The 26540-nt window shown below is 38.4% G+C and overlaps 1 protein-coding gene across 1 annotated transcript in view; it reads left to right on the forward strand.

The window, feature by feature from the left end:
- The window catches only part of Asb4 (ankyrin repeat and SOCS box containing 4), a 56414-nt gene that overhangs the window by 14289 nt on the left and 15585 nt on the right, over positions 1–26540 (forward strand). Inside the window, exon 3 of the mRNA XM_076861393.2 lies at positions 24307–24797. Coding sequence (XP_076717508.1) covers positions 24307–24797 — 491 coding nt within the window. The remainder of the gene's footprint in view (positions 1–24306; positions 24798–26540) is intronic.

Here is a 26540-nt window from a genome sequence, read left to right on the forward strand (position 1 = left end):
AAAAAGAAAAAAGAAACAAAAAATTAGAAAAGAAGATGAAAAAAGCAAAAGAAAAAAAAAAAAGGTCACATAAACAAGAACTAATGATATGGATGTAACATAATGGTCACTTTTACTGGTAATCAGTAAAATACCATGGAAAGTAACACTTGGAAGACAAGAGGCTTCAGAATAATGGACTTATGGTATATTTTATATTTTTGTGTTAGAAGTATTTATTGGTTAAGGAAATTGTTTAAAATATACCACAATTTAAGCTGATGTGGTGGTGCATGCTTGTGATCCAAGCCGCTGGGGAGGCTGAGGCAGGATGATTGTAAATTCAAAGCCAGCCTCAGCAACTTAGCAAGTCCCTTTTCCTAAATTAAAATATAAATTAATAAAAAGGACTGGGGATGTGGTTTAGTGATTAAGTGCCCTTGGGTCCAATCCCCAACATTAAAAAAAAATAATTAAAAATAACCGAGGGCGTTGGCACATGCCTGCAGTCCCAATGGCTCGGGAGGCTGAGGCAGGAGGATTGAGTTCAAAGCCAGCCTCAGCAAAAGGGAAGCCCTAATTAAGTCAGTGAGACTGTGCCTCTAAATAAAATACAAAAGAGGGCCGGGGATGTGGCTCAGTGGTGGAGTGCCCCTGAGTTTAATCCCTGGTACCTCCCCCCATTGAATAAATAAAATAAAAATAAATGCATGGTAAATAGGAGTTAATAAGAAAATAAAATTGTGCATTAGGCCATTGGGAAAGTCTCTCCCACTTTGTGGGTGGATGAATAAGAGAAGATAGGTCTTCTGGTCTGGAAACTCTGGAAGCCTGAGCCCCTTGCATTGCTGCTGTCTTGGTATTTTTATGTCCTCAGCCTTTTCGACAATATACGTGTCCTACTGACCTGGGAATAGCTCCCGGAGCCCTGAGTGTGTGGATGGGGCCCACTGTCATCTAATTAATGGAAACTGTTATGTTTCACAGTTAACGAAATGCTGCTCTTGGTCAGTTTCTTTCCTCCCAGTCTCTGGGGACACAGCGGAAGGCTGAATTCTCACTCTCTGGCTCATGCGGTAAGCATTTGTGGGGAGAAGTCACATACTTCACTTGGTGGCTGGACAGAGCGAATTGAGACGGCACACAGACAAGAAAAATAAGTCAGGCTAACATTAAACTCGGGACCAGGGAAGTCCATTAGGGGGAGAACCAATGCCATGGCAACTGAAAACCGATGTAATTTCATTTGCTATTTAATGGGCTCTTTGTGGAAAAGGCTAATTGAGTCCAAAAAATTGCATGCAATTTTCTCTTAAAGGATTTTCCCCTGTTTTTCAGTGTGGCACAGCTCGCTTTGTCTCGTGCTGGATTTTTGTCTGCTATTTTTCTGTTTGCCTTTCTACTTAATGCCTCCCATCTCTGGCCTTTGTTTCCTTTGGTATTAGGATAATAGTGTTCATCAGTTGAGAGGGCTTATTTACCTCCGTGAAAACGTCCTCTCCCTACATCCACCATTTCCCTACGAATAAAGAGTCAGGTCAGGTTTGGCTGGCTGCAAAGCAGCATATTATTTCTACCTATTCCCTTTCGTAAGAGGAAAATGAAAGCTGCTTGCTTTGCTCTGCATGAAGCAAATCCTGACAGTGGGAGGAAAATTTGTTACTGCAGGAAAGCCATAAAAATTCAAATGTTTTCTAGCAGAATGTAGCATGAGGGCAATGTAAAGAAGACTGTGCCTTTTAAAAGACTGTCCTCTGCTACTTCGTGTGACAGTGACACAAGTCACCCACATGCTAGGAATTCTTTGTTCCACAAAGTGGAATGTAATAGGTCAAGATGGTACTGGTCTTCATTTTAACCAAGAAATAGATATACTTGCCGGACAGACACCACTCATACCACCCCAGTGTCTTCCAGCTTCCCATCGCTTATGTCACACATCAGAACAGCGTAGATCTGACCATCTTAGTCATTTACAAACCACAGAAAGATTTCTGCCATATCGGCTCTATTGTTAGTATCACTTATACAACATGAATTTAATTTTTCTTTAAGTTGACATTACTTCTTAAAATTAATTTTAGAGGAAGCTTGATATCACTATAAAAAATAAAAAATGCAAATCCCTTGCCATACACAAAAAGGAACAGTAACAGGAAGTAATGGGCAAAGGAATTCTTGACCTCCATCTGCTCAAAAACCCTCTTCTCTCAAGTGGTGGAGAATGACTCTAAAAAGCCTCTCTTCTCATCACTGGTCTCTCCAATCATTCTGTTCTTAAAGAGAACTTGAAATTAGTTTGCAGGTCTTATCTCACGTTCAGTCTGACAGCAGTTCCTCCAGCCCTGTGTCCCATGGGAAAATCATCCCACACTTTGCAAAACACAGCTTTAAGCTGTGCAATGTAAAGCTTATGGTCTATTTGGTAGTGGAATTTTAGAAGCAATCCCCTTAAGAATCAGGACTGGAACAAGGTTGCTGTTCTTGCCACGTTTCTTCAGTCCTATCCTGGAGATCCTAGACTGCACAAAGACAAAAGAAAAATAAATAATGTATGAAGGCCAGAAAGAAGGAAGCAAACTGCCATTATTTCATAGAATCTATTTGTCTTATAGAAAACTTGAGAAAACCTACCACCAAGTGGTTAGTTAGAATGAGTGAGTTCATCAGAGGTACTGTATTTCAGATCACTATACAAAAATCAATTGCATTTCTATATAACAGAACCAAATAACTAGAAATTGGTATGTATGCGATGATATATTTGTCATATGACATGAAATCTAAGGGATCTAGAAAATGTATTCAATCAAGGAGGTGAAAGAGGTCTAAAATCGTTTGATTAAATTAACAAGATTCCATATTCAAGGTTTATTATGAAAAATAAACCTCAGATTCAAACCTTTTCCTTCTTTAATTTGATTTGCTGGATGTTTAGCTCCATATTGCTAAATAAACACCATTTATTTATGCATAAAAATTGGGAAGAATAACTAGTAATATAAGCAGTTTTGTGGCAATTGACAGATTTGTCATAGTGGAAAAATGAGGACCTGGCTTAGTATCCTCCACTGGTGGCCTCCAACTGTACAGCTACCTTTCACGTCCCCCACCCTCACAATACAGTTCCATCATAACCACAAGGTTGTAGCAAATTAGGGTAATTTTTTTTTGTACAGTTTCCCCTGCTGTGGATGGTTTTGTGTTATTTATTATTGATTTTTATTTAGTTACCTATATACTCATTGTTATTTGAACCCCCAAACTTACTAAAAGTTTTAATCATTTCTGAAATATGTAAACTCAGTAAGTATTTTATCAATTTCATTTTCTGGAAAAAAATTGTTTCTGGAACCTTCACACTTGCCTCAATCAGGCCCAACTTGATGTGCGTCTGGTGTATCGACATTGTACTGGGGTCCTCCTTCCCTATCATCCTGGAGATCCCTTTTTTCTGAATTTCATGATTGATTTTCCTGTTTCCTGAACTCCAAGTCTCCCTAAGTCTTGGTTTGTTGCCTTTATTGGTTAAATATATTCTCTAGTAGATTTCTGAGAAAGGATGCATGAGACTATACATGCTCCCAAATGTGCTTATTCCACCCTGATTGGTATAGAATTCTAGGTTATTTTCCTTTAGCATGACAAAGGCATTACTTCACAGGTTCTAGTTTTCAGTATTGAAACTGGAAAATCTGAAGCCATTTTATTTCCTGTAACCTATTATCTTCCTCTCTGGGGAGTGTCGAATTTTCTTTTCATCTTTGATTCAGAAATTCCACATGATCTGTCTTGGTGGGTTTATTTGCATCTATTATTCCTTTTAATCCACAAATACTTGCCTTTCAGTTCTGAAAAATGTTCTTGAATTATTTCTTGCATGAATTATCTTCTTCTGTTCACTATATGCTCTCTTTTTTGAGTTGTGATTATTTGAATATTATACCCCTCACCCCACCCCAGGCCATTTTTCTCTGTTTGTATTGTTTTTCCTGTTTGTGCTGTATTTTGTGAGAGATTTACTCCAGGTTACATTTCTCTGTTTTTATTGTCTCTATCTACTGCATTAGTGGCTTTCCTTAGTTGTCTTCTAATCCTTGGCTATCTACCTGTGTTTCAGATTGAGTGACTAAAATCAAAGTGAAGTTTGTTGACTATTAGCTTCCCGGTAGGGAATCTGGCTAAACCTTTCATCTGGAGAATCATTGACATAGTACCTTTTAGATTTTTTTTTTTTTTTTTTTTTTTTTAAGACTGGTCATATTCTCCAAAGAAAAATCTAACTGGCTTCTTCCTGGAGGCTCTAGGCCTACTTGTCAGTATTCCAGTTGTTGAATTAGGAGAAAAAGCTGGGGATGCAAATATAGAATACCTGCTCTGCCCTCTCCTCTCTGCTGACCCCAGATTTACTCCCATGTAAAGTCTGAGTTCAGATTTCCATTCTGAAGATCTTTATTAACTCCCTTATGCTCCCTTGGGTCTGTGTTATGTTCTGTATTCTGGTAACACACTCCAGTTTTCCTTTGTGGCACTTATATTTTATTTGTTTTGTTCTTCCATACGTGTCTGCCTGGAGGGTTCAGGAGAGCAGAGACTCTTTTGTTTAGCATAGCCATGTGCACAGTGCATTTTGGGTGTTGATTATTGAATTAGGTGTTGATTATTGAATGCTCATTGAGAGCAAGTACTAATACTAAGGAGAAGAGTGGGATAGAGGCAAAGAAATTACTAGAGAAAATCATGCCTGCTTTTGGGTCTATTGTGTTCATCTTGTAGATGACACACTAACTTGAACATTAAAAAAAAAAAAAAAACGGATGAAAAAATCCACTAGGGGGAGACAGATTGAAGATAGAGAGGAGGCATAATTTTTGATGTGAGGATTCTGAGAAGTTTGGGAAATGAGATCCAGAGCAATAGAAGGAAAGATGGAATTTAGAGAGAAGAACCTGGTTCTACTGCTGCCAGAGAGGAAGAACGGGAGCTGGTATATGAAGTGTTAGGGCTTTGAGGAAGTTTCCATGTGAAGGGTATTTGTCCATGAAAAGCAAGAAGACAGATCAGAGAGTGAAAAGAGAAGGAAATGGATTAAAGACTTGAAAAAAAGAGGTTGGAAATAATTATCATGGGGTAAGGGTTGGACTGCTGAGCAGTTTGGAGGGCCCAGCTGTTTTCACATTTGGCCAAGTCTGGAGTATGGTTCTTGCTATATGGCACCCAGCTGTGTGGCGCAAGCACTGAGACCATAGGTAATTTGGTTCCTGAGGATGAGGGCTACCCATTGCACAGGTGCATGTTATGAAGAGATGGAGAGAGTTAAGGTTTTGGCAGTAGAGTTATTGAAAGGATGGGATATAAGGCTAACTGGACCGAGAGGGATGAAAGTAAGGACATCTAATGGATAAAAAGAACAGAGAGAGAGATTGTGTGAATGAATTCCTGGAATGGCTATGTTGGACATTAAGCAAGCAAAATACAAAGATAGAAGGTTATGGTCAGAGAATTAGATGTGTCAGTTAGTGACTTTCGGAGACTGATCAGTTTCCCGTAATGACTCAGTCCAGGTAGGAGTGTGGGTGGGAGTCACCCAATCACAGGGAGGAGAAAGTCACTCAAGAGAACGAGACCCAGAAACAGAGGGACCAGGGCGTTCATTGAGTCATTCATGTTGTTATAAAAGACACCCAGAAGAATGGCAGAGATTTGTGTACAGAAGCATAATGTGAGTTAGGTCCCTAAGTCTTCAGAAGCTGATGGAGAGATAAATGCATTCGGGAAAGATGTTAGGTGGTTATCGTTGCAAAAGCAGAGCCCTAAAGAAGCAGGGATGTTCTTTTTATTTATTTTTCCAAGGGAATTAGAGAGTAATTGGAAGCAGCAATGGGGAGTCAGATATATGAAAAAAGAACACCCAGCTATATACTGCAGGACAGAGTTAAGCATCCTGCATCCGTTGTTTGAGCTTGGAACAGAGCAAAGCTAGTTTGGTTGCCATGGTAACCAACGCCATGGCTCCAGGCTCATTAATCCTGTGTTCCAAACTAAGCACTTAGCAATAGCTTCTGAATAAATGCAACAAAGCTCTGCATACTGAAAAGGGCACATTCATGTTAAGCAGGGGAAAAAGGTTTTCAATTTCATTCATTAAACTTGAGTAAATAATTTAATATCTTTGTGCGCCAGTCCTCCGAGCTAATGAATAAGGATAAATGCTTAATGGAAAATCTAGCTTAATAAAGTTAACAGCATCGGCTCTCCATATAAAGGAAATTGATGTTGCCAGTATATATGCATATGAAGGAGAAAATGGAAAGGAAAATAACAAATATTAAGCATCTACGATGTGGATATGTCAGGTACTTTAAAATAAAATGTCTCATTTAATCCTTGCAATGACCATGTGAGGCACACATTATTCTGCTCATTTTATAGATGAGGAATCAGAGACTCAGAGAAGTTAAATAAGGCCTCGGTGCACACAGCTCCTCGTATTCCAGAAGACTCAATTCTATTTGGTTAGTGTTCATGATGATCCTCCCTGCCTGCCTGGGAATTGTGTACTGTTTACCCATCCGAGACATTTGACTAATTAAAAAATGAGAAGAAAAGTTTGTGCTAAGGTGACACAGTATAAAAGAGAAGCTTAAATATTGGATTGAAGGTCCATTAGCTTGAAAAATAGTCACTGCCATGAGATGTTTTGAAAGGTTTTTCCTTAAAAAAATACAAGAAGGCAGCTGGGTATAGTAACAGGGTGTTTAATTAAGACATGAAAAAAAGTCGATGCTTCTTCCAAAATTTGTTCCCTCAAAGCAATCATTTATCCCCACTCTGTCACTTCCTAGCATGAAGAAGGTTTGGAGTTGGGCTGCAGACCCTCAACACAGGAGCTGATTCTTTCCCTCTGGATAGGGTGTCATGCCTTTGTTTGGGTTTTTTGGATTTGCTGCAATGAAGGTGGAGATAAGTGATGAAAGAAGATATAGTAAAAATCCATTAATTCATTTTCCTTAAAATTAAACTCTTTAATTAAAAACACCACCTTGATCAATTTCCAATTTCTACCTCCAACAATGTGATATAGCGAGGTGTGAAATAATAGAAATAACTAGGTTCAAGATAAATATCCCTGTCATTAAACTTAGCTGTTAGCATTTTGTTTTTTTAATCTAACTACCAATTGTTCGGTCTCAGCCATGCAGTTATCTCCGTCTATTTTCTCACATCAGAGTCACATAATGCTGCCCAGACCAGTCCCAGGAGCATTTTCAGAGGGAAAGAAGCAAGAACAGCTTTCTTTCACCCCCGTCGGCATTATAGGTTTTCTTCTCGGGCTGGCTCTCTTGACTTTAAGTTCCCCTATCAAAAGCCACATGTGACTTGTGTTCTCAGTTTTCATCCTGGGTGTGCTATCTTTCCTCTATAGCTAGAAGCATCAGAAATCGGAAATTAAAGGATGACATTTCCTTGGGTCTGTACTACTTCATTTTTTTTTTCCTATCAGCACTTCTTTAATTTTATCTTCCTTAGAGTAGCCTGGATCTTATTATCCTCCAAACATTTTAAACACATTTAGCATAAGATATCAGATTTAGAAACAGAAATGCAGTGTTTTCTTTGTAACCTCTATAAGTAATAACTTATGTATGATAATCAAAACAACTTAAGAAGGGGGTTCAAGGGCTCAGATTTGGAGGTAATGGTCAAATCAAACAAAAGCCCGAGGCTCCAATCTCAGTTTTCCATTAAGCTAACAAAGAAAACACACAAATAAGGAAAATGGAAAAAAACATCAGAATTGGCGGTTAAGAAAATCAAGCGTATGCCAGCAGAATTGGAGGTTAAACATAAGCCAGCTTCCTAAAGGTTTCTACTAATTAGAAAGCCAATGGGAACAGAACGAGTGGACCCTGTCTTTTCTGAGACAAAACATCTCCCTAGCAATCAGAAGAGGTATTAGCCAACCCCTGTGAAGAGCCACCAAGGGGTGGATGCTGCTGGGGGGGGGATCCCCTATAAAGGGGCCCACCTAAAGCAAATCCCTGGAGCTCAGCGTTTTTTGTGGTTGTTTACTTGTGGCCTTAGACATATTGAAGCTCTCAGAAACATTCTTCAGAAAAGAGGGCCACACCAACCAAAGAACTAGATGGTAAAGACAGGAAACAAATTCACTTCCTGCAAGCAAAGCTGAATTAACCTGAGTGAGACCCTGAAGCAAGGTGGGCTTGGACTTAATAATAGCAGCAACTACCAGATGCCATTTCTATTGCACACATGGAAATTTATCCACGTTATCATAAATCATCACAACTATCACGTGAGAGTCATTCTATTATCCTCATTTGCGGATTTAAACTCCCAGGTTTAGACAAATGGCTGTAATGGTAAAACCAGATTTTGACTGTAGATTGATCACAATGCTGAGTACCTGTTTTGTCCACCAGGTGGTGCTGCCTCCCCTTTGCTAGGGAGAGTACTGGGTTAGAGTTATCTAATTAGTCTTGGAACTGACCTGGGACTTTTCTATTGCCCTTCCTAGGGAATTTTTGTCTCCCTATTGTGTTTGACATTCAATCAGTGAACTGGCACTCCTTTAGCTCTTATGTAAAGGATGGCAAGATATAACTCCCTGAAATCTCAGCCCTCATCTACCAAATAAGGACATTCTTAATAACTCAATTTCATTCTAGGAAACTCCAGCAAGGGCTCAGGGATGGTGTATGACTCCCCTCTGCCCCCTCAAAAAAGGAAAGATTCCTTTGGTTAAAACAAGTTTTGGGAAATTCATGTTAAGTTAGATTTCCTCACCATAGGGCTTCTTCAGAATCTTTTATATGGTAATGTGAGTTGTAAATAGACAAAAGTTATACAGAATCTACACATTAATTTAGCCATAGACCTTTTAATTTGAATGCATCTCCTATTACCAGTATGCTACAGAGCAGACTTTGGGAAATGTTGGCTTAGAGGAATGAGATTGGGGCTTAGAAGGGAAGCTCATATTTGTGCTCCAAGAACTGCACAGAGCTCTGTGTCTTCCGATGTACAGCTGAGGGCAGGCAGGCAGGCGGGCAGGAGATCCAGGGAGAAGCTGCAGTCCACTAGCAGAATTCCTTCTGGCTTGTGTTAGATGGGTTTTTGTTCTATGAAGGCCTCCAGTGGATTGGGTGAGGACCCCCTGGATTATAAAGGTAATCTCTTTTCACTCAAAGTGCACGGATTCAAATGTGAATCTCATCCAACAGACACCTTCAGAAAAATGTTTGATCAAATATATCTGGGCCACCGTGGCCCAGCCAAGATGACACATGAAATTAACCATCACATCCACTGACACCTGTGTCAGATTTCTGACCTACAGATCTATAAGATAAAGAAACTTGTGCTGTTTTAGGCCATTCAGTTTGTGGTAGTCGGTCACAGCAGTAAGAGGAAGCCAATACAGTAGCCATCTATGTAGTCTAAGCATCAGCATCTACTCCAAAGCCGGTAATTTCCTGAGGACTTGGTCATCTGTCTTTCCGTTTTAGTTCATTCCCCCAGTTCTGCCATCATCGGGACTGATTTCGTTTCTGACATGGATCCCCAATCCAGTCTCCCCGCTCCTTGACCACCACCACTCCATGGGACCACCTGCATCGTGCTCCAGTGCTCCACTCCCAGGATCACACGCGGGCCCTTTATGCTGTCCCATTATTTTCTCTTGTTGCCCTTTTCTCTCAGTCACCCCTCACCTGTTCTTCAATGACACGATGACTCCAGTTCCTCCCACCTCTTCTTATCCAGGTTTCCCATCCCTTGGCATCATTTCTTTCCTTTTTCAGTCAGGGCTTTTGGTTGATTTGTTGAATTAATTTTTCACCAATATTCTAACTTTGCCACAACAGGGTTCTTCTGGGCTAGCAGAGACCTGGGCTAGTCCACTTCTCTCTCCTTACTGTTAAATTATCTATTAACAATGCATAAAGAGGAAAGATGGGAGAATGAATCCGACGTTACTTTTCTATGTTCATACATAAATATACCACCAGTGAAATTCCACCTATGTACAACTCTGCATATGTGCAGATATGCACAACTACATGAATGGGATCCTAATTAAAATAAGTTTTACTCCATGTATGTATAATATGTCAAAATATACTCTACTGTCATTCATATATATATATATATATATATATATATATATATATATATATATATATATATAAAATATAAAAAATGTTTAAAAATACATAAAAACTAGCCAGGTGCGGTGCTGTGTGCCTGTAATCCCAGCAACTCCAGAGGCTGAGGCAGGAGAATTACAAGTTCCAGGCCAACTTCAGCAACTTAGCAAGACCCTATCTCAAAAAATAAAGGGCTGGGATGTAGATAGAGCACTTCTGGGTTCAATCCCCAGTACAGCAAAAGCAAAAATATGAAAATCTAACCAAAACACCCTTTGCTATATAGTTTATAGAGCAAAGCTATATAGCAAAGCTATATAAACTAAACAAACAATAAGCCAAAGATTAATAAGTTATCTACTAATTTTATCACCAACGGTATGTACGTTTTTGAGGGGATGTCATACACAGTATTTTCTTAAACAACATAGATAGATGGCTCCCCAAGAGTTGGAGAAGGAGGTTGACTTGCATGTTCAGAAGTGTCTGGCATCGAGAGCACGGACTCCCCTACCTTCACTTCTTTTTATTCTGTGTTCATTGACAGTACACCTCACAGCATGCATCATGTCAGGAATTAAGAGAAGATACTGTATCTCTACCTTTCATCCAGATGTCTCAATTTTGAAGATGGTAAAAAAGAAGTCCAACTTGAAGTTTATGGGAAATATTCTGTCCCAGCTGAGAGGGAACATTACCCTGACAACTCAGAGGGAAATTATTGTAAAAGTTGCCTTTCTATAAGAAACAGGCAAAAATTGTGAAGACCTCTGCTTAATTCCATCTAAAATTTGAAGTGGATGTGGCCTCTATAAGACCCCAGGAGTTAACAGGCAGGGATACAAAGCAGGGATACAAAGAAAGCTGAGGAAATAGTTTCCTTCTTCTATTCTCCTCTAAGGGTCCTAGACTACGTAGTACACCTCTGATTTCACCAGCCTGGGACACAGACAATATCACATACAGAGATCCTGGGTCTAACTGCTGCAATTGGCCACATTCTGCATTAAGGTGAAGTCTTTCTTCAAGGTTCTCTTTCTCTGCTAGGAATCCCAGCAAAGACTTAAACTCTATTCAGGCCATTGTTCTTTCTGGAAGCTACTGGTGGTAGAAAGAACCTAGGTGTTCTCTCTGGACTAAAGGACTTTACTCATAGTCAAGGATTTTGTCTACACCAGAGATGGGCTTTATCATGTGGCTTTTGCTGCTGTCATTGCTACTAAGCCCCTTGCTGCTTACCTAATTTCTGCGTATGTAATTGTTTTCTGCTGATTTTGTGCCTCAGTTGTATCTGTCTTCTTCCTGCCACATCATCCCCTATCTCCCTCCTGTCCTGCTTCCATGGAGCCTGGGTCATTCATCTTCATCCTCAGAACTGGTCCTCACCTCCTCCTTGTTCTCCTACCCAAACAGGCAGAATTTTGTCCCTGGATAGAGGAAGAAGTCCTTATTCACTTTCTCTAAGTTCATAGTCTTTTACTTTTTTTAAAAAACTTCCTCAGGATTAACCTCTTCTTCAGTTGAATGACAGTAATAGCATTCATTTCCTACAGTGACAATACTCATCCCAACCATAAGATATGGTCTGACTTCATGAGCCCAACAAGATTAGTGCAATATAACATAATAATGGTACATTTTCCAATGCCTGAGTTATTCAGTCTTATCTCTGGTTGTTTTGCTAAATTTTAATCAGTGTTTTTTTTTTTTTTTTGGAATTAAAAAGATAAAAAGTGAAATAAATATAAGGTGACTGAGCTCAGTGCCTGCACCATGATTGTTCTCCAATAGCACATCTAGAAAGATATCTTTTCTTTAAGGTTGAGTAAGTTTAAAATAAACAAAATGATAAATAAACATGGGCTCGATGAAAAAAAATATCTGCCTCCCAAGGGATGGGAGGCAATATTCTGAGGAGTTGGCAGATAAGCTTTGATATGAAAAAGATTTGCTTCAGGAGACAGAGGGAAAGTAGTCTTTGATATTTGCTTCCTGTTTTCAATATAGTTTTCTTTCTTTTTTTTTTTTTTAAATACAGATAGCTGTTAAAGAAAAAACTTGTTTTTGAAAACAGATAAGTGTACAGGAGTTCTGTTTAACTAGCCAAGCTGACTTTCTAACCCTTTCACGGGCCTTTCTCCAGCCTTGTTTGCTGGGGTTTTCTCTCTTTTGTGTTTAAGTGTTGGTGTGCCCCCCCACTAGTTTTCCCATATAAACCCAAGCCTGTCTTCAAATGTCATCATAAGGTATTCAACCAGGTTTCTCTCTCCAACCTGACCCTCTCCCTCAGCTTCCAGATACCTCTCTTTCTCTCTGCAATCTTTCCACCCTGGACATTCCAAAATCATCTCAAACTTACCCTGTCTCCCACTGGTCCCTCTGTGCTCACCACCTGTCCCATCTCAAGAAATCACAATTCAGTTCTTCCAGTTGTTCAAGCAAAGGCCTAGAGGGTGTTTCTGTTTCCTTACCTTTCCTCACACCTCACAATAGCCAGACCTGTTGGTGCTGTTAGAATTGATCCAGTCTGAGCCCTTCACTCCACCTACACTCTGGCCATCTGACTCCAAGTCAGACTCTTTCTTCCTGAGCTACGATGATGGACCTGATATAATTTCCCTGCTTTTACAGCTAGACAGAGTGAGGGGAGGTGCACTGGCGAATCATTTTGCCTCCCTGTGTGTCCCCTTTGCATTTGGACTGTTGGGTTCCTCGCTGACGTCCTGATGTTATTCCCTGCGGCTCCCGCTGTCACTCATCTCTTTTGGTGCTTGTCTTCTTTGTGTTTTTCTGAACCCATCAAATTTGTTCCTACCTTGGAAACTACACTCCTGCGGCTTGCTTTGCCAGGATGGCCTCTCCCCAGGAACTTCAAATGGTTTCCTTCCTCACCACCCAAACATCACACTTTATAGAGCCTTTATGTGAAAAACATCTTGTTCCCTTGTCCTTCTCCATTTCTTATCCAGCTGTATCCTCTCTTTGTTGTATGAGGTGTTAGGAAACTTTTTGTCCATCTTCTTCACTAACAAGTCAACTTCATGATGTTGGTGACACTGTCTGTTTTCTTTAGTGGCTATATTATTCCCAGGGCCTAGATCAAGGGATCGAACACAGCAGGGGCTCAATAAATACTCATTATGCAAACACCACCTGGATCAATTTTAGAACATTCCATCACCCAACAAGAAACCTGTGCTGTACCCGTCAGCCATCACCCTTCATCTTCCCAAGGCCCCTGCTTCTAGGCAGATGCTAGCCCACTTTTTGTTTCTATGTACCTTTCTACCCAGGATTTTTCATAAAAATAGAATCTCGTAATAAGTGGTTCTCTATGTTGAGCTACCTTCATTTAGCAGAATGTTTTCATTGTTAGTTAAAAACAATGAAATAAAACAATGTACTAGCATTTCATTGCTTTAGATTAAAGAATAATATTCCATTGTATGACTATCCCACATTTTATTCATCCATTCACTAGTTGATGGACATTTGAATTGTTTCCACTTTGGGGCTATTAGGAATAATGCTGCTATGAATATTAATAGATAATTTTTTTGTGTGTAGATGTATGTTTTCACTTTCCTAAAATATATGCTTAGCAATATTAGCAAAATTGGAAGTGCTGGGTGGTACCATAGCACAGTGTTTAGCTTTTTGGGGGAATCCCATGATGTTTTCCAAAATGTCTGCAACATTTTACATTTCTACCAGTAGTGTGTAAGGATTCCAATATTTCCATGCCTTTGTTAATACTTGTTTATACATATGTATGTATTTTACCACATCTATTCTCTATTCTAGTGGGCTTGAAGTAGTTGATTTGCATTTCTATGGTAGCTAATGGCATTATGCACCTTTGCATGATTTGCATATTTTCTCTATAAAACGTCCTTTTTTTTTTTTTTAAAGTATTAGGGATTGGTCTCAAGTGCACTTTACTACTGTGCTACCCCATTCATTTTTAAATTTTGAGACAAGAGTCCAGTAGGTTGTGAAGGCTGGCCTTGAACTTGTCATCCTCTTGCCTCAGCCTCCCAAGTATCTGGGATCATATGCATGCACCATCTTGTCTGTAACTTTGCTCATTTTTAAATTGGGTTACCATTTTACTATTGTATTCTGTTTTTTAAAAAATCTATCGTCAGATATATAGTTGTTCCTATAATTTCAAGAGTATTCTATTCATAGGTAACATGAAAAGAGTAGTTATGATTGCTCAAGGAAGTTATGTATAGGAAGAAGAGCAGGAGCAAATGACGACATTCAGGGTGAAACCCAACAATGTAAGGGGTGAGAGAATAAGACGAATCCTGGAAAAATCATTAAGGAATAGTCAGAGAGGAAGTTGAAGAGCTTAGAATTTCAAGAAGTGCATCATCAGCACCACTGGATGTAGCAGGGAAGTGCAGTAGACAAAGATTGAAAAATGTAGGTGGGAAGGATCCATTGGAGGCCCCTGGTGGCCTTTGTCAGGGTCGTCCCAGCAGATTCTGGTGGATTGAGGGGTATCTGGGTGGTGAGAAAGCAGGTACAAAAAACAGAGTACATACTTCCAAGATATTTGTCCAAAAATAGATCAAAATAAATTGTAGGGTAGCTCAAAGGGAAGAAAAGGTGGGGACAAGGGTAACTGTGCTTATACGATGAAGGCAGAGTGATGCAAAAGGAGATGTTGACTATATAGAACAGAGAAATTATTCGTGGGGCAACATTTTGTTGCTGGGAATATGATCAATTGCAAAGACGGAGGTATTGGCCTTCAATTAAAGGAGAGACCTCTTTTCTCTTAAAATAAAAGGGAGGCAGTTAAGGTAAGCATTATTTGTTCATTTTATTGCCACCTGCAGAAACTCCATTCAGTGGTGGTAGAAAAGTAGAGGTCACTATTCTGTGGTTCTCATCTACTCAGGCTCACTGGAGATCACACTTTCTAGTTCCTTTAAGGTTTAGCAGGTGTATGACTCTTCTAACTAATGACAAGCAAAAAGGAAAAATAAGAGTCACTTTCAGTCTTTTGGGATGAAAAGTTCATATGGGAGTTTTTTTGTTTGTTTGTTTGATTGATTTGGTTTGGTTTGGTTTGGTACTAGGAATTGAACTCAGGGGCCTTGGCCATTGAGCCATACCCCCCAGTACTTTAAAGACAGGGTCTGGCTGAGTTGTTTAGGGCTTCACTAAGTTGCTGAGGCTGGTTTTGAACTTGTGATCCTCCTGCCTCAACCTCCCAAACTGATGGGATTACAGGCATGCACCACAGCCCCTGCTTCATGTTGGATTTACAGTCAATTTCTCTCTGGTTAAGGACACTCAGGTAGAGGTGGCAAAACCACTGGACCAACCAAGGCAGCTTGGATTCCTTAGAGATCAAATAGAAGACATTTGATCCATCCTTTGTGAAAGTGAGAAATAAATCATTGCTCTAAGGCTCTGAGATTTGAGTGTTGTTACAATATCTATTTAGTTTATCCTGACTAAATCCTAGTCTATGGAAAAATTAGAATATATTGGCAATCAAGGAAGAATTTAATGAGTAGCGAAGGGTAAGACAGAGACACAACTGGGACCAGTAATTTGTACTAAGTCTAGCAGAGTGCAGATGCGTAAACCTCTAACAGGAATCACTGCAGGAAGATCTAGTGAGATTTTTTTGGGAAGTGGTAATGCAATTTGCCCTGGAAATTTTAGGAATGGGCAATGCAAGTGTGTTAGATGGGGTGTCTAAAAGGCTTAGCACAAAGATAAGAGAAAGACTGAGCTGGATACCTATGTTGCCTGTGAAAACGGTAGAGTCACTGAGAGTTGTGAGATTATTGATAAAAAAGGATGAGGAATAACTTCCCTGGATGGCATAAACCTTAAAGGATGAGGTATACAGGGCAAGGAAGTAATGGTTCCTGCTGATCTAGAAGAAAGTAGTTCTTAACTTCAGAGTACAGACAATGGGAGTATTAGAGAAATGAGACCTTACGGAAAAGGGTATTTCATTTAAGATTTCATTTAAGACAAGACTATGGAAGATACAAGAAAATGTATTTGCTTTAGATTGTAGCCTGAAAGGGCAAAATTGAAACAAGAACAAAGCAGCCAACTGAAAATATGCTTTGGTGACAGTTAATAACAAACTTGACACTGTACAAAATTGCATCCTTGACAAAGAAGCAGACCTGAGAAACAATTCCAGAACACTCAGAAAATGAACAGCTCTGAATAGGAATAAAGAAATCTAACCTTTGAATAACAGATGTTTCAAAAGAAAGCTTACCTTTAATAATGAGACAATGTATGTAAGACTCATAGTGAAGGTTCAAAAAAATAGCAGACTTTATTAATTTTTTCATAAAGGAACATGGAGCAAACATGATCTCTTTTACCTGCACCAAAACTTGAACGAGTCCTTTGAATGGAGGCAGATGTAGCTCAAGTTGATGAGACCAGGTGTGCAGCACCAGAATGAAACATCTCAGATCAAAGAGAGCTAATGAGGATTCTAAGCCTCCGCTTGAAGTTAGTAAATTGAACTAAATTTCTCCTCCAGTCCTTGCTGTCAGCCCACATTAATATTTTCTCTGTGCCTTTACACAAGTTGCAGGCCGCTATGAACAATAAGACTGAAGAATTTTTTACCCTGTCTTACCACCTTTTCTAGGAAAAGTGCAATTTTTCTAGAGGATGTTGAAAATAAAGCCATGAGCTTATTTAGTCTTATGTTCATTCATGCATTTGAGATCCAAAGTTAAAAAAAATTGTGAGAAGGAATTTCTTAACAATGACTATAATTTGATAATTGATGGGCAGTGAACATTTTAAGCCCCCCAAAAAGAGGGGTTAGTTTTTAATATAGAAAGAAATGTTTCCTTTAAAAATATGACCTATATTCATAAGACTAGAAGAAAAAAATCTTTATTTTAAAAATATGCACCCATTTGGAGATGAAATGGTTAGGTTTGGTTTTTGACAAAATTGATAAAGAAGTCTAAACATGTTTAATAAAATATCCAATTTCAAAAATAAAATAGTACAATTATGCAATCAAGTGAATAAATAGAAGACTACTTGTAAAGGAACAAAACTTGGTGAGCTTCCATTTCTCAACAGTGTTTGGTATTAAAAAAGAGTGGAACAAACATACAGAATTTTGTGGAGAAAATGCTGTTACTCAAAAATTGCATATTCTTCAAATGGCATTTTCAATGTACACCCCATTAGGAAAATATTGTCAGGTACCTGACTTCTTAGAAACATGCCTGAAGTAATCCTACCTAAAAAATCAACTGGACACGTAAAACTATAATCGGATGATGCATGAGATATGAGGTGCAGTCATAAAACAATATTAGTTTTATCTTTGGTGTCTCTTTAAATTAATAATTATTTAAGAGGGTCTAGCTTTTCCCCCATTGTGGGATGAAAACAGGCAGATTCATATATTCTCAGGTAATTCTTAGGGAGAGAGAGAGAGAGAGAGAGAGAGAGAAAGTTTGACAGTCACTTTTAATCTCAAAACTCAGTCCCAATTCAAAAGTCAGACATCCGAGGCTGACTAATAATTTTAAACTTGAAAGGGGTAAAGAAAAGAAGATTAGGCATGGCATTGGCAGGTAAATGGATGGAGTTAGAAAAGATAATGCTAAGTGAAGTCAGTCAATCCCCCCAAAACAAATGCTGAATGTTTTCTCTGATATAAGGAGGCTGACTCATAGTGGGCAGGGAGGAGGAACATGGGAGGAATAGATGAATTCTAGATAGGGAAGAGGGGTGGGGGGAGGAAGAAGGGGACAGGAGATTAGCAAGGGCAGTGGAATGTGATGGACACCATTATCCAAAGTACCCATGTATGAAGACTTGAATTGGGTGGCAGCAAACTTTATATATAAACAGAGATATTAAAAATTGTGGAATATATGTGTAATAAGAATTGTAATACAAAAAATAAAGTACATGTGTAAAGGCATGAATTGGTGTGAACATACTTTATATACAGAGATATGAAAAATTGTGGTGTATATGTGTAATAAGAATTGTAATGCATTCTGCTGTCGTGTATTTAAAAAAATGAAATCAATAAAACTAAAAAAAAAAAAAAAGAAAGAAAGAAAAGAAGATTAGGAAACTTCTTCCTTCTAGGGATCTAGCTTGGCCACTTTCTGGGTTTGGCAGTCACTTAAAACAAAGGAACTAGATAAGCACATAAAAATAAATTGAAGTAATATAGTTCACTGACTACAAATCAAAGGCAGTAGTCAACATTGTTTAACAAACATTAACTTTAGAATAGTTGTCATCTCTGTGGAAGAAGAAAGGGAGGAGAGAAAAAGGACGTGTTTCAGGCTTTCCTGTAAAGTTCTATTTCAGAAAAAAAAAAAAAAGAAAAGAAAGCTAAAGTAAATATGGCAATATGAATATCTATTAAATAGGGTTATGGTATCTAAATGTTATAATATTTTCTGTATGCTGGAATAATTCATACTTTATAAAAATCTTAATTTGGTGCTATTGTAATAATAGATATTAAGACATAGTAATAAAATAGAGTTAACTCAACATGTAATCATAAAATACTTTTGACTTTTAGGTAAACATGGACATTTCTAGGAAAGTAACTATAGTAAAAAAAAAATCAAGGTAATATTGGGTTTGATTTATTCAGAACTGTCTAATTTTTCCTCATTTGAGAATATCATTCATTATGGCTGTGATGCTCAAGATGTTTGAGTTACAATACAAAACACCTGTATCAGTGCAAATATGTAGCGGTTCAGATTCTAAATAAGGGTTCAATGAAGGCACTGTTTCATTATGTCATCTAGGGTGGTCTTCCCCAAACATTAGTGAGTTCAATTTCACACTACATCTTTGTAATTTATATTATTTATAACAATCATAATTTTGCTTCTAATCAATGTTAGCAAAGACTTTGTATTTATTTTTCAAAGCTATGTGTGAAGGTAGGTGGTATTACCTATGGAGGTTACTGAAGAATAGGGAAGGAAAGGCTTGTCCTGAAGGGCTGGGAAGCACTCATCTGGGCTGGTCCTCCAACTCAGCCCCATTTTCCCCGACAGGAGATCTTCAAGAAATCATGACCATGAGAGAGGGGATGGTGTAGGGATATGAAAGGGGGGAAGGGATTCCCCAAGTTTGGGAAGACAGAGGGGTGAGAGTTTCTGCAGTGACAGAGACCTGTTCCCATTCCCCTGATTCTCTGCGAAGTGACAGAACTTGGAGGGAGTGGAGGATTGGCCCAGGATGGTTCTGAGGGCCTGTAGGGAGCAGGGAAGGCCAGCAGAGGGAGCCACAGTGACGACTGATGGTGGATGGCCAGCCAACCCTTGAGGTCTCCTCACTAGGACTGATGAAATCACTGCTATCTCTTGAATACACCCAAAGAAGACAATGGCAGAAAAGGAAAAATGTAATATTAATGGCACTGTGTTAAAATCCCTCCTCAATCCTGCCTTCAGGACATTTCCCCACAACTACCTTTCCCTTGGGCCTGGGGCCCTTCCTTGTGGCTGGCCAACCTGCTTAAGTCTTATTCTATCTACCCTGATTATCCCATTCTCAGTGCACACAAACCTTAGTATCTGTTGCCCACAGGTGAAATTTGCAAGGTCCTTGTTCTTTATCATGCATAGAAAATTTAAATTTTTATCTGTCTCCTTGGTTGGCATTCCAGAGTGCCTTGCATGAATTATAAAGTTCGCGGAGGGCATCCTCTCATGAAAAGTTACTTTATCCCCAATCATTTATCCTGCTCACCTAGGATGAAAATACTCACAAACTCTTTTAGGGCATGTAAATTTACAGGAATGTAAAGAAACCCTCTTAAAGAAATAGACCGTATTTATGCATGGAAGGATTCCTTAGTATAAGAAAATCAAATCTTTCTAAATTGATGTGTACATCTAAATAAAGCCCAGATGAATCAAGTGTTAAATATTTTATGGGTTAAAATATCTATAAAGTACTATATTACAAATCTGGATAGTTATGCGATCTCTGAGAGAAGTAGGACATTCTAATATAAAGAGGAAAAAAACAAGGAAAAGTTGGCTTATCTAAAGTTATTGCCACTGTATTTAGGAAAAATCTGAATAAAATGGTTCAAATATACAGCATATGATAGCATCAGCTTACATTTTAATTTAGTGAGGAGTTCATAAAATGCAAATGAAACATAAAAGATTCAATATATAAGTAGATTAATATTTGGACCATGAACTAAAGAATTTTAATAATTACAAAGAAAACTATTTAATAATCTAATAACTATTTAATAATTACAAAGGAAATGTTCAAACTCTACTAATCAAATGTGAATTTGGATTTTAAAAATGACACCATTTCTTCTTCCTAACTATCAAAAAAAATTTTTTAAAAAATGTATAATAACATACTATTGAGGGAAATAGCTACTTTTATGCATCAATGGGAAAGATGAATGTAACTTTGGGTAATCATTCATAAAGATCCTCAACCTATTTCAGATGTTCTAACTTATAAGATCAAAATTTTGGAAATATATTCTATGTCCAATAGTAGGTTGTACACTTACTTGCTGGAATATTATGTTGTTATTTAAAAATGTTTAAAGTGATAATATGGCAACACATACTAACATATTAGTATTAGGAATACTAATAATAGCACATAAAAAGTAATGCAAATATTAAAGTGTTTAACTTAATTGAATGTTTTCCCTAAAACATTCAAACACAATGAGATATCATGTAGTACCCACCAGATTGACCAAATTTAATTAGACTGAAAATACCACTGCTGAGGAGGATGTGGCACAGAACACATACTCATTAGAGCACACACTGGCACAACCACCTGTTTGATGCTATCTAATGAAGTTAAAGATACACATACTCAATGCCCCAGCCATTTCACTTATAGGTATAGAAACTAGAGTTTTTTTTGTTTGTTTGTTTTGTTTTTCATACATGAGCACTGGGATACAGGATTGACACTGTGGTTGGAATGACTTAACTGGAAATATCCATTACCGGTAGGATGCATAAATCATGAGTTACTTATTCTAAAAGATAGAGCACAATAAAATGAATAAATGAGTGTTAAACATGATGGTATAGATTGTTTTCCCCAGCATAAGGTTGGGTGAAAGAAGCAAATCATAAATGAATATGTGTTCATGATTTCATCTGTCCTAAGTGCAAAAGTACCCACTAGTTTAGATTTATATACAAAAGCGGAAAAACTAAAAGAAATGCAGAGATCTGATTAACTGAATACACCTGATTCTCTGATAATGGCTGCCTTTGGCAAAATGGAGCTGTGTTCGGAGAGAGTAGGGAAGTAGAGGGCTTTTCTGGGTCTAGAAGTATTTGATTTCTGGGCTAGGGTTATAGCTTCATGGTAGAGCACTCACCTAGCACGTGCAAGGCACTGGGTTCGATCCTCAGCACCACATAAAAACAAATAAATAAAATAAAGGTATTGTATCCAACTAAAACTAAAAAAAAAAAAAAAATTTTTTTAAAAGAAGCGTTTGATTTCTTGACTTGGGATATAATTGTATGTATGGTAACTTTATAATTATATATGAATATATAATATATGTAAGATAAATAAAATGTGCATTTTAAATACTCTATAGTGCAAGTTACATTTTATAGGTTGGATTATGTCCCCTACCCCTGCAAAAAAAAAAAAAAAAAAAAAAGAGAGAGAGAGAAGAAAAAGAAAAAGAAATAGGTTTAGCCCTCAATTTTCAATAATTCAACATGTGAATTTGAAAGAGGGTTGTTGCAGATGGCATTACTTAAATTAAGATGAGGTCATACTAGAGCAGGGTGGGTCCCTAGTGCAATAGGATTGCTGTCCTTATAAGAGAATGGTCATATGAAAAGCAGACACAAAGAAAATGCCCCGTGAGGATGGAAACAGAGACATCTGCAAGCGAAGGGTCATCAAGGATTACCAGCCATCACCAGAAGCTAGAAGAGAGACTGAGACAGATCTCCCCCACAAGCCTTCAGACGGAACCAACCCTGCTGACACCTTAATTTCAGACTCCTAGTCCCTAGAGCTATGGGAGAATAAATTTCTGTTGTTTTAAGTTATCCAGCATGTGATATTTTATTATGGCAGCTCTGGGAAACTAATGCATTGTACTCTCACATTAAAAAATATTTGTATAAGCCCACCAAAAATTATGTTTCTGATCTAATTTCTTGAATAAATCCCCAAAACCTAAAATCAAAAAGTAGTCAAACCATCCAATTTTAAATATTCCCTGGAATAGTTATTCTCAAAGACACAATTCAAGTATAAAAATAAGGAGCTCCTAATCAGAAAAGACAGCCAAGCTGCATATCTAGTTGTACCAAGGGGTCAAGGATCAATTGTAAACGTCCAAGTCCATTAAAAAATAAAGGATGTAGTTGTTCCACGTTGGCCTGTAAAAATTTCATCCTGACCCTCTGCTTCTCTCCCTTACTGGAAAGTCTCCAGCGACTGATGTGACCCTGCACATGGCTGCTGGGAAAACATGCTTATTCATTCCATTTCACTCCTGAGCAAAGACCTGACCTGAAAGAAGACCTCACCCAGAACTTTTCCAGGGCAGAATACTGATGAATACAGGGGCTCTGTGGAAGATCAGCTTGGTTGCAGCTCGAATTTCTGCAATTTAGAAGTACACAGTCTCAGAGTTTGCAGAGAGCAATGTGCTCTTGCAAACCTCACTGGAGGTTTGATTTTGTGTAGCATACTAAGCTTGGTAGTGGAAGTATTGCTTTTCTCAAGTATGTTTCATATGCCATAAATAAGGGCATAAATGAACAATCCATAGAGAAAAGATTTTTTGAATTTTAAAAAAGGCAACATTATTTTTCTACTATGCTCTGGTTTTCAAATATCAAACAAAAGTAATGTACAGAAAAAATTTCTGCAGAAAAATAATAGTGAGGTAGAATAGCATAGTAATAAGGGAATTTGAAGCCAGCTTGTCTGTTCCCAAATCGTGATTCTGCTACTTACTAGTTTGTTGTACTTTTGGCAAATTGTTAAGTGCAAATTTCTTCATCTGTAAAATTAGGATTAAAAATGCACATACTGTGAAGAGTTGCTGGGAAGATTCAATGAGGCAGTAAATGAAAAGAATTTAGCTCAGAAGGTTGCACATGGGTAAATGCAAAATAAATATTAGTTATTGAAATAATAATGATAATAATAATAATAACAATAATAACATCTCTTCAGACTTACACTTGAAGTAGCTATAAAAATTTCTAGAATTGATTATAGACTTGGCCCCCTAGGGGTCATTTGGTTCGCCATATTAAATTAGATGGAGAAGGGAAATTTCAGCTTCTCAAGTTGACCATTTTAGTGCTTAACATTACTTATCAAAAAATATAATTTATTTCAGTTTCCTGGTCTGTTAAATAAGTGGGTTGAATTAAATAATTTCCAGGAGCTTTTCAAACACACAAAAGATGTATTTCTAATATCCTTTCTCAACCATAAATCAAAGATATTACAGTCTCTAAATTATTTCCTTTCTTTCAGGGAGTATTTCTATTATAGTAGCTTTTACCCTTTTTAATGCAAAATATGACCTTTAGGCTAGTTTGGTGGCCAGAGAGAGAGAAAAATGTATTTTCTGTATTTTCATTGTATTCCAAAGATTGTGATTTCAGTGAAAAGGCCGGGTAATTTCTATGCCACTGAAGTTTTCCTGCACCAAACTTTTAGGTTCATCAGCTTTGAACGAGAAGAAACATTCAAAACAATCGATGATTTTTAAAGTCACCCATCTGAGCTTCAAAGTTTGCGGTATAACCTTTATTTTTAATGGTGTTTGGTGTTCTGTTAATAAAAGCTTTATGGTTATAGAAATCATTTGATATTTCCAAATCCACCTGGGAGTTAGGAACTGAGCTTCTACAAGGCTCCAGCCTTCTTTGTTCTGTGTTCCCCTCCCCCGGGTGCATTTGTGGGCTTTCCAGGAGGTGGCGCTGTTGTTTAAAAAGAGTGACTTCCACGGAGATGAGAAATGCAACTGGGTCAGGAGGGGAGATGTCAGGGGTTAAAAGGAATCACCCAGAAAAGTCATGTTCAACGAACCCTGGGAAGAATGACTAAATAAGTATAAGTAATTGTCTGACTCATTTTCCCCCTTCAGGTGCAAACGTGAATATGAAAACCAACAACCAGGATGAGGAGACCCCCTTGCACACGGCTGCCCACTTCGGCCTCTCTGAGCTGGTGGCCTTCTACGTGGAGCACGGGGCCATAGTGGACAGCGTGAACGCCCACATGGAGACGCCATTGGCCATCGCCTCCTACTGGGCCCTCCGCTTTAAGGAGCAGGAGTACAGCAGGGAGCACCACCTCATCTGCCGCATGCTGCTCGACAATAAGGCGGAGGTCAATGCCCGGGATGACGACTTTAAATCCCCCCTCCACAAGGCAGCCTGGAATTGTGACCATGTGCTCATGCACATGATGTTGGAAGCTGGTGCAGAAGCCAATCTCATGGATATCAATGGCTGTGCTGCTATCCAGTACGTGCTGAAGGTCACTTCGGTGCGACCGGCTGCCCAGCCTGAGATCTGCTATCAGCTGCTGTTGAATCATGGGGCTGCTCGAATATACCCTCCGCAGTTCCATAAGGTGAGGCTGCGCCCGTCCTGGGCCACTCAGAAGGGTAACCCAGAAGCAAATGGTGCTTGGCTTAAATCTCCAGGTAACTCAAGTTTGTTTGAGGCTTGAGTCCTTGGACTACCGACCTCTCACCTCTAACTTGACCTTCCATTTACACGCCTAGCTCTAGCTGTCTCATCCTAGTCCAAGTCTGTTTGAAATCTGAGTCTGAGAGTCAGGGATGAGAACAAGGGTAGCAGATAATCTTTCATTCTTGTATGTACACCAGTGAATTGATGGTGACTTTCTGAGTGACTGAGGTGAGTTTCCAGAAAGGTGAATGGTGTCAGACTGGCCATCTTTGAAGCAGAATGTCTGATCTCGAGATGCCTCAACATGCTTTGGAATAAATTAGCTTGTAGCCATGAAAGGGTCACTCCATTTTCCAGTTTGATGGAAGCTATTATTTATTGAGGACTAATAATTATATTTATTCTACATATAAGAATTAAATGCACTGTTAAAAGCATTTTGGTATGTTAATTAAATTGTTACAACAATCCTACAAGGTATATATTAGTATCCCCATTCTACAGAGGGGATGTATGTATGTCCTAGCACTGCAGCTATAGCCAACTGTAACTATAGCTCCTAACTCCCAGATGGATTTGGTTTCATTATTTATTCTTGTAATACCACACTTCATAGCCTCTTTTCAGAACAACATTGATTGATAATCTCTAATGGTCTGGCAGGAACCAAATGCTAACAATATTGATATAACTAAGACATGGAACCTACCCTCAAGTAGTTTGGAATCTAGTAGGAGAGTCCAACACATAATAAGCCATGCTAAACGATAAAGTAGGGAAATAAAGGATGGGATGGGAGCAGAGAGAAGATTTTTCATTAGGTTATTGAGGGTACTTAGTTTGGTAGCCAAAATGTATTTCACTGTAGAGAAATCAGAGAAAGCTCTACCTAGGATCTCCCTCATTCTAAAAATTTAATTAACTAGAAGGAGAAGAGTTTGAGGTGTAGACCAGCTAGTTAATGTAGGGCCACAAAAATCAAATTAACAGAATTTTTACTGAATTCCAGCTAAGTTTTAGCTCCACCTCCTGCCTTGGTAAAATGTCAGGACCTCATCTGAAGCCCTGCAATGTGAGGATTATTCAGAAGAAAAGTTCTGCTGAAGAATTTAAGGGTAGTGCACTCAGGGCAAACTCTAGACGGACAACCTAGAGAGAATTCAGATGAAGATATGGTGGAATCAGCGACTCCTGTGACCTCTAGAAATAGAAATAGAAATAGAAATTCTATCCTGTTTGTCAGTGTTTTAATAGAAGACTAAGTTGTTTCTTTTCTTAAAATTATATGTTAAGCTCAGAATGTTCTGGGACTTTCTAAAATTTTTATAGACAATTCCAAATGATTGACTACCAGTTAAGGGTGTGATTCAGAGGGAGGACTGTCTTACTCTGACGCCTGAGCTCTTAGTTTCTGCTGTATTTTCTGATAACACATTACTCATGAAATGTAATTAAACCTAAAACATCATGAGACAAGAAGACGCCTGAAGAGGTCATTTTGTTTAATTCTTCAGGTTCTAGGCATAAGTAGTACTTTTGTCCTATTTGTGAATTTCCATGAAGGCAGATTCTGCACCACTGTGGGATACCTGGGGCACCTCTTTAATTCTGAAACATTGCCTCCCTTTCATTTGTAAAAAAAAAATATATATTTTTTTAAAATTTTAATTCTTTGTACTAC

The sequence above is a fragment of the Callospermophilus lateralis genome, chromosome 1 (assembly GCF_048772815.1).
Source record: "Callospermophilus lateralis isolate mCalLat2 chromosome 1, mCalLat2.hap1, whole genome shotgun sequence".
Lineage (NCBI taxonomy): Eukaryota > Metazoa > Chordata > Mammalia > Rodentia > Sciuridae > Callospermophilus > Callospermophilus lateralis.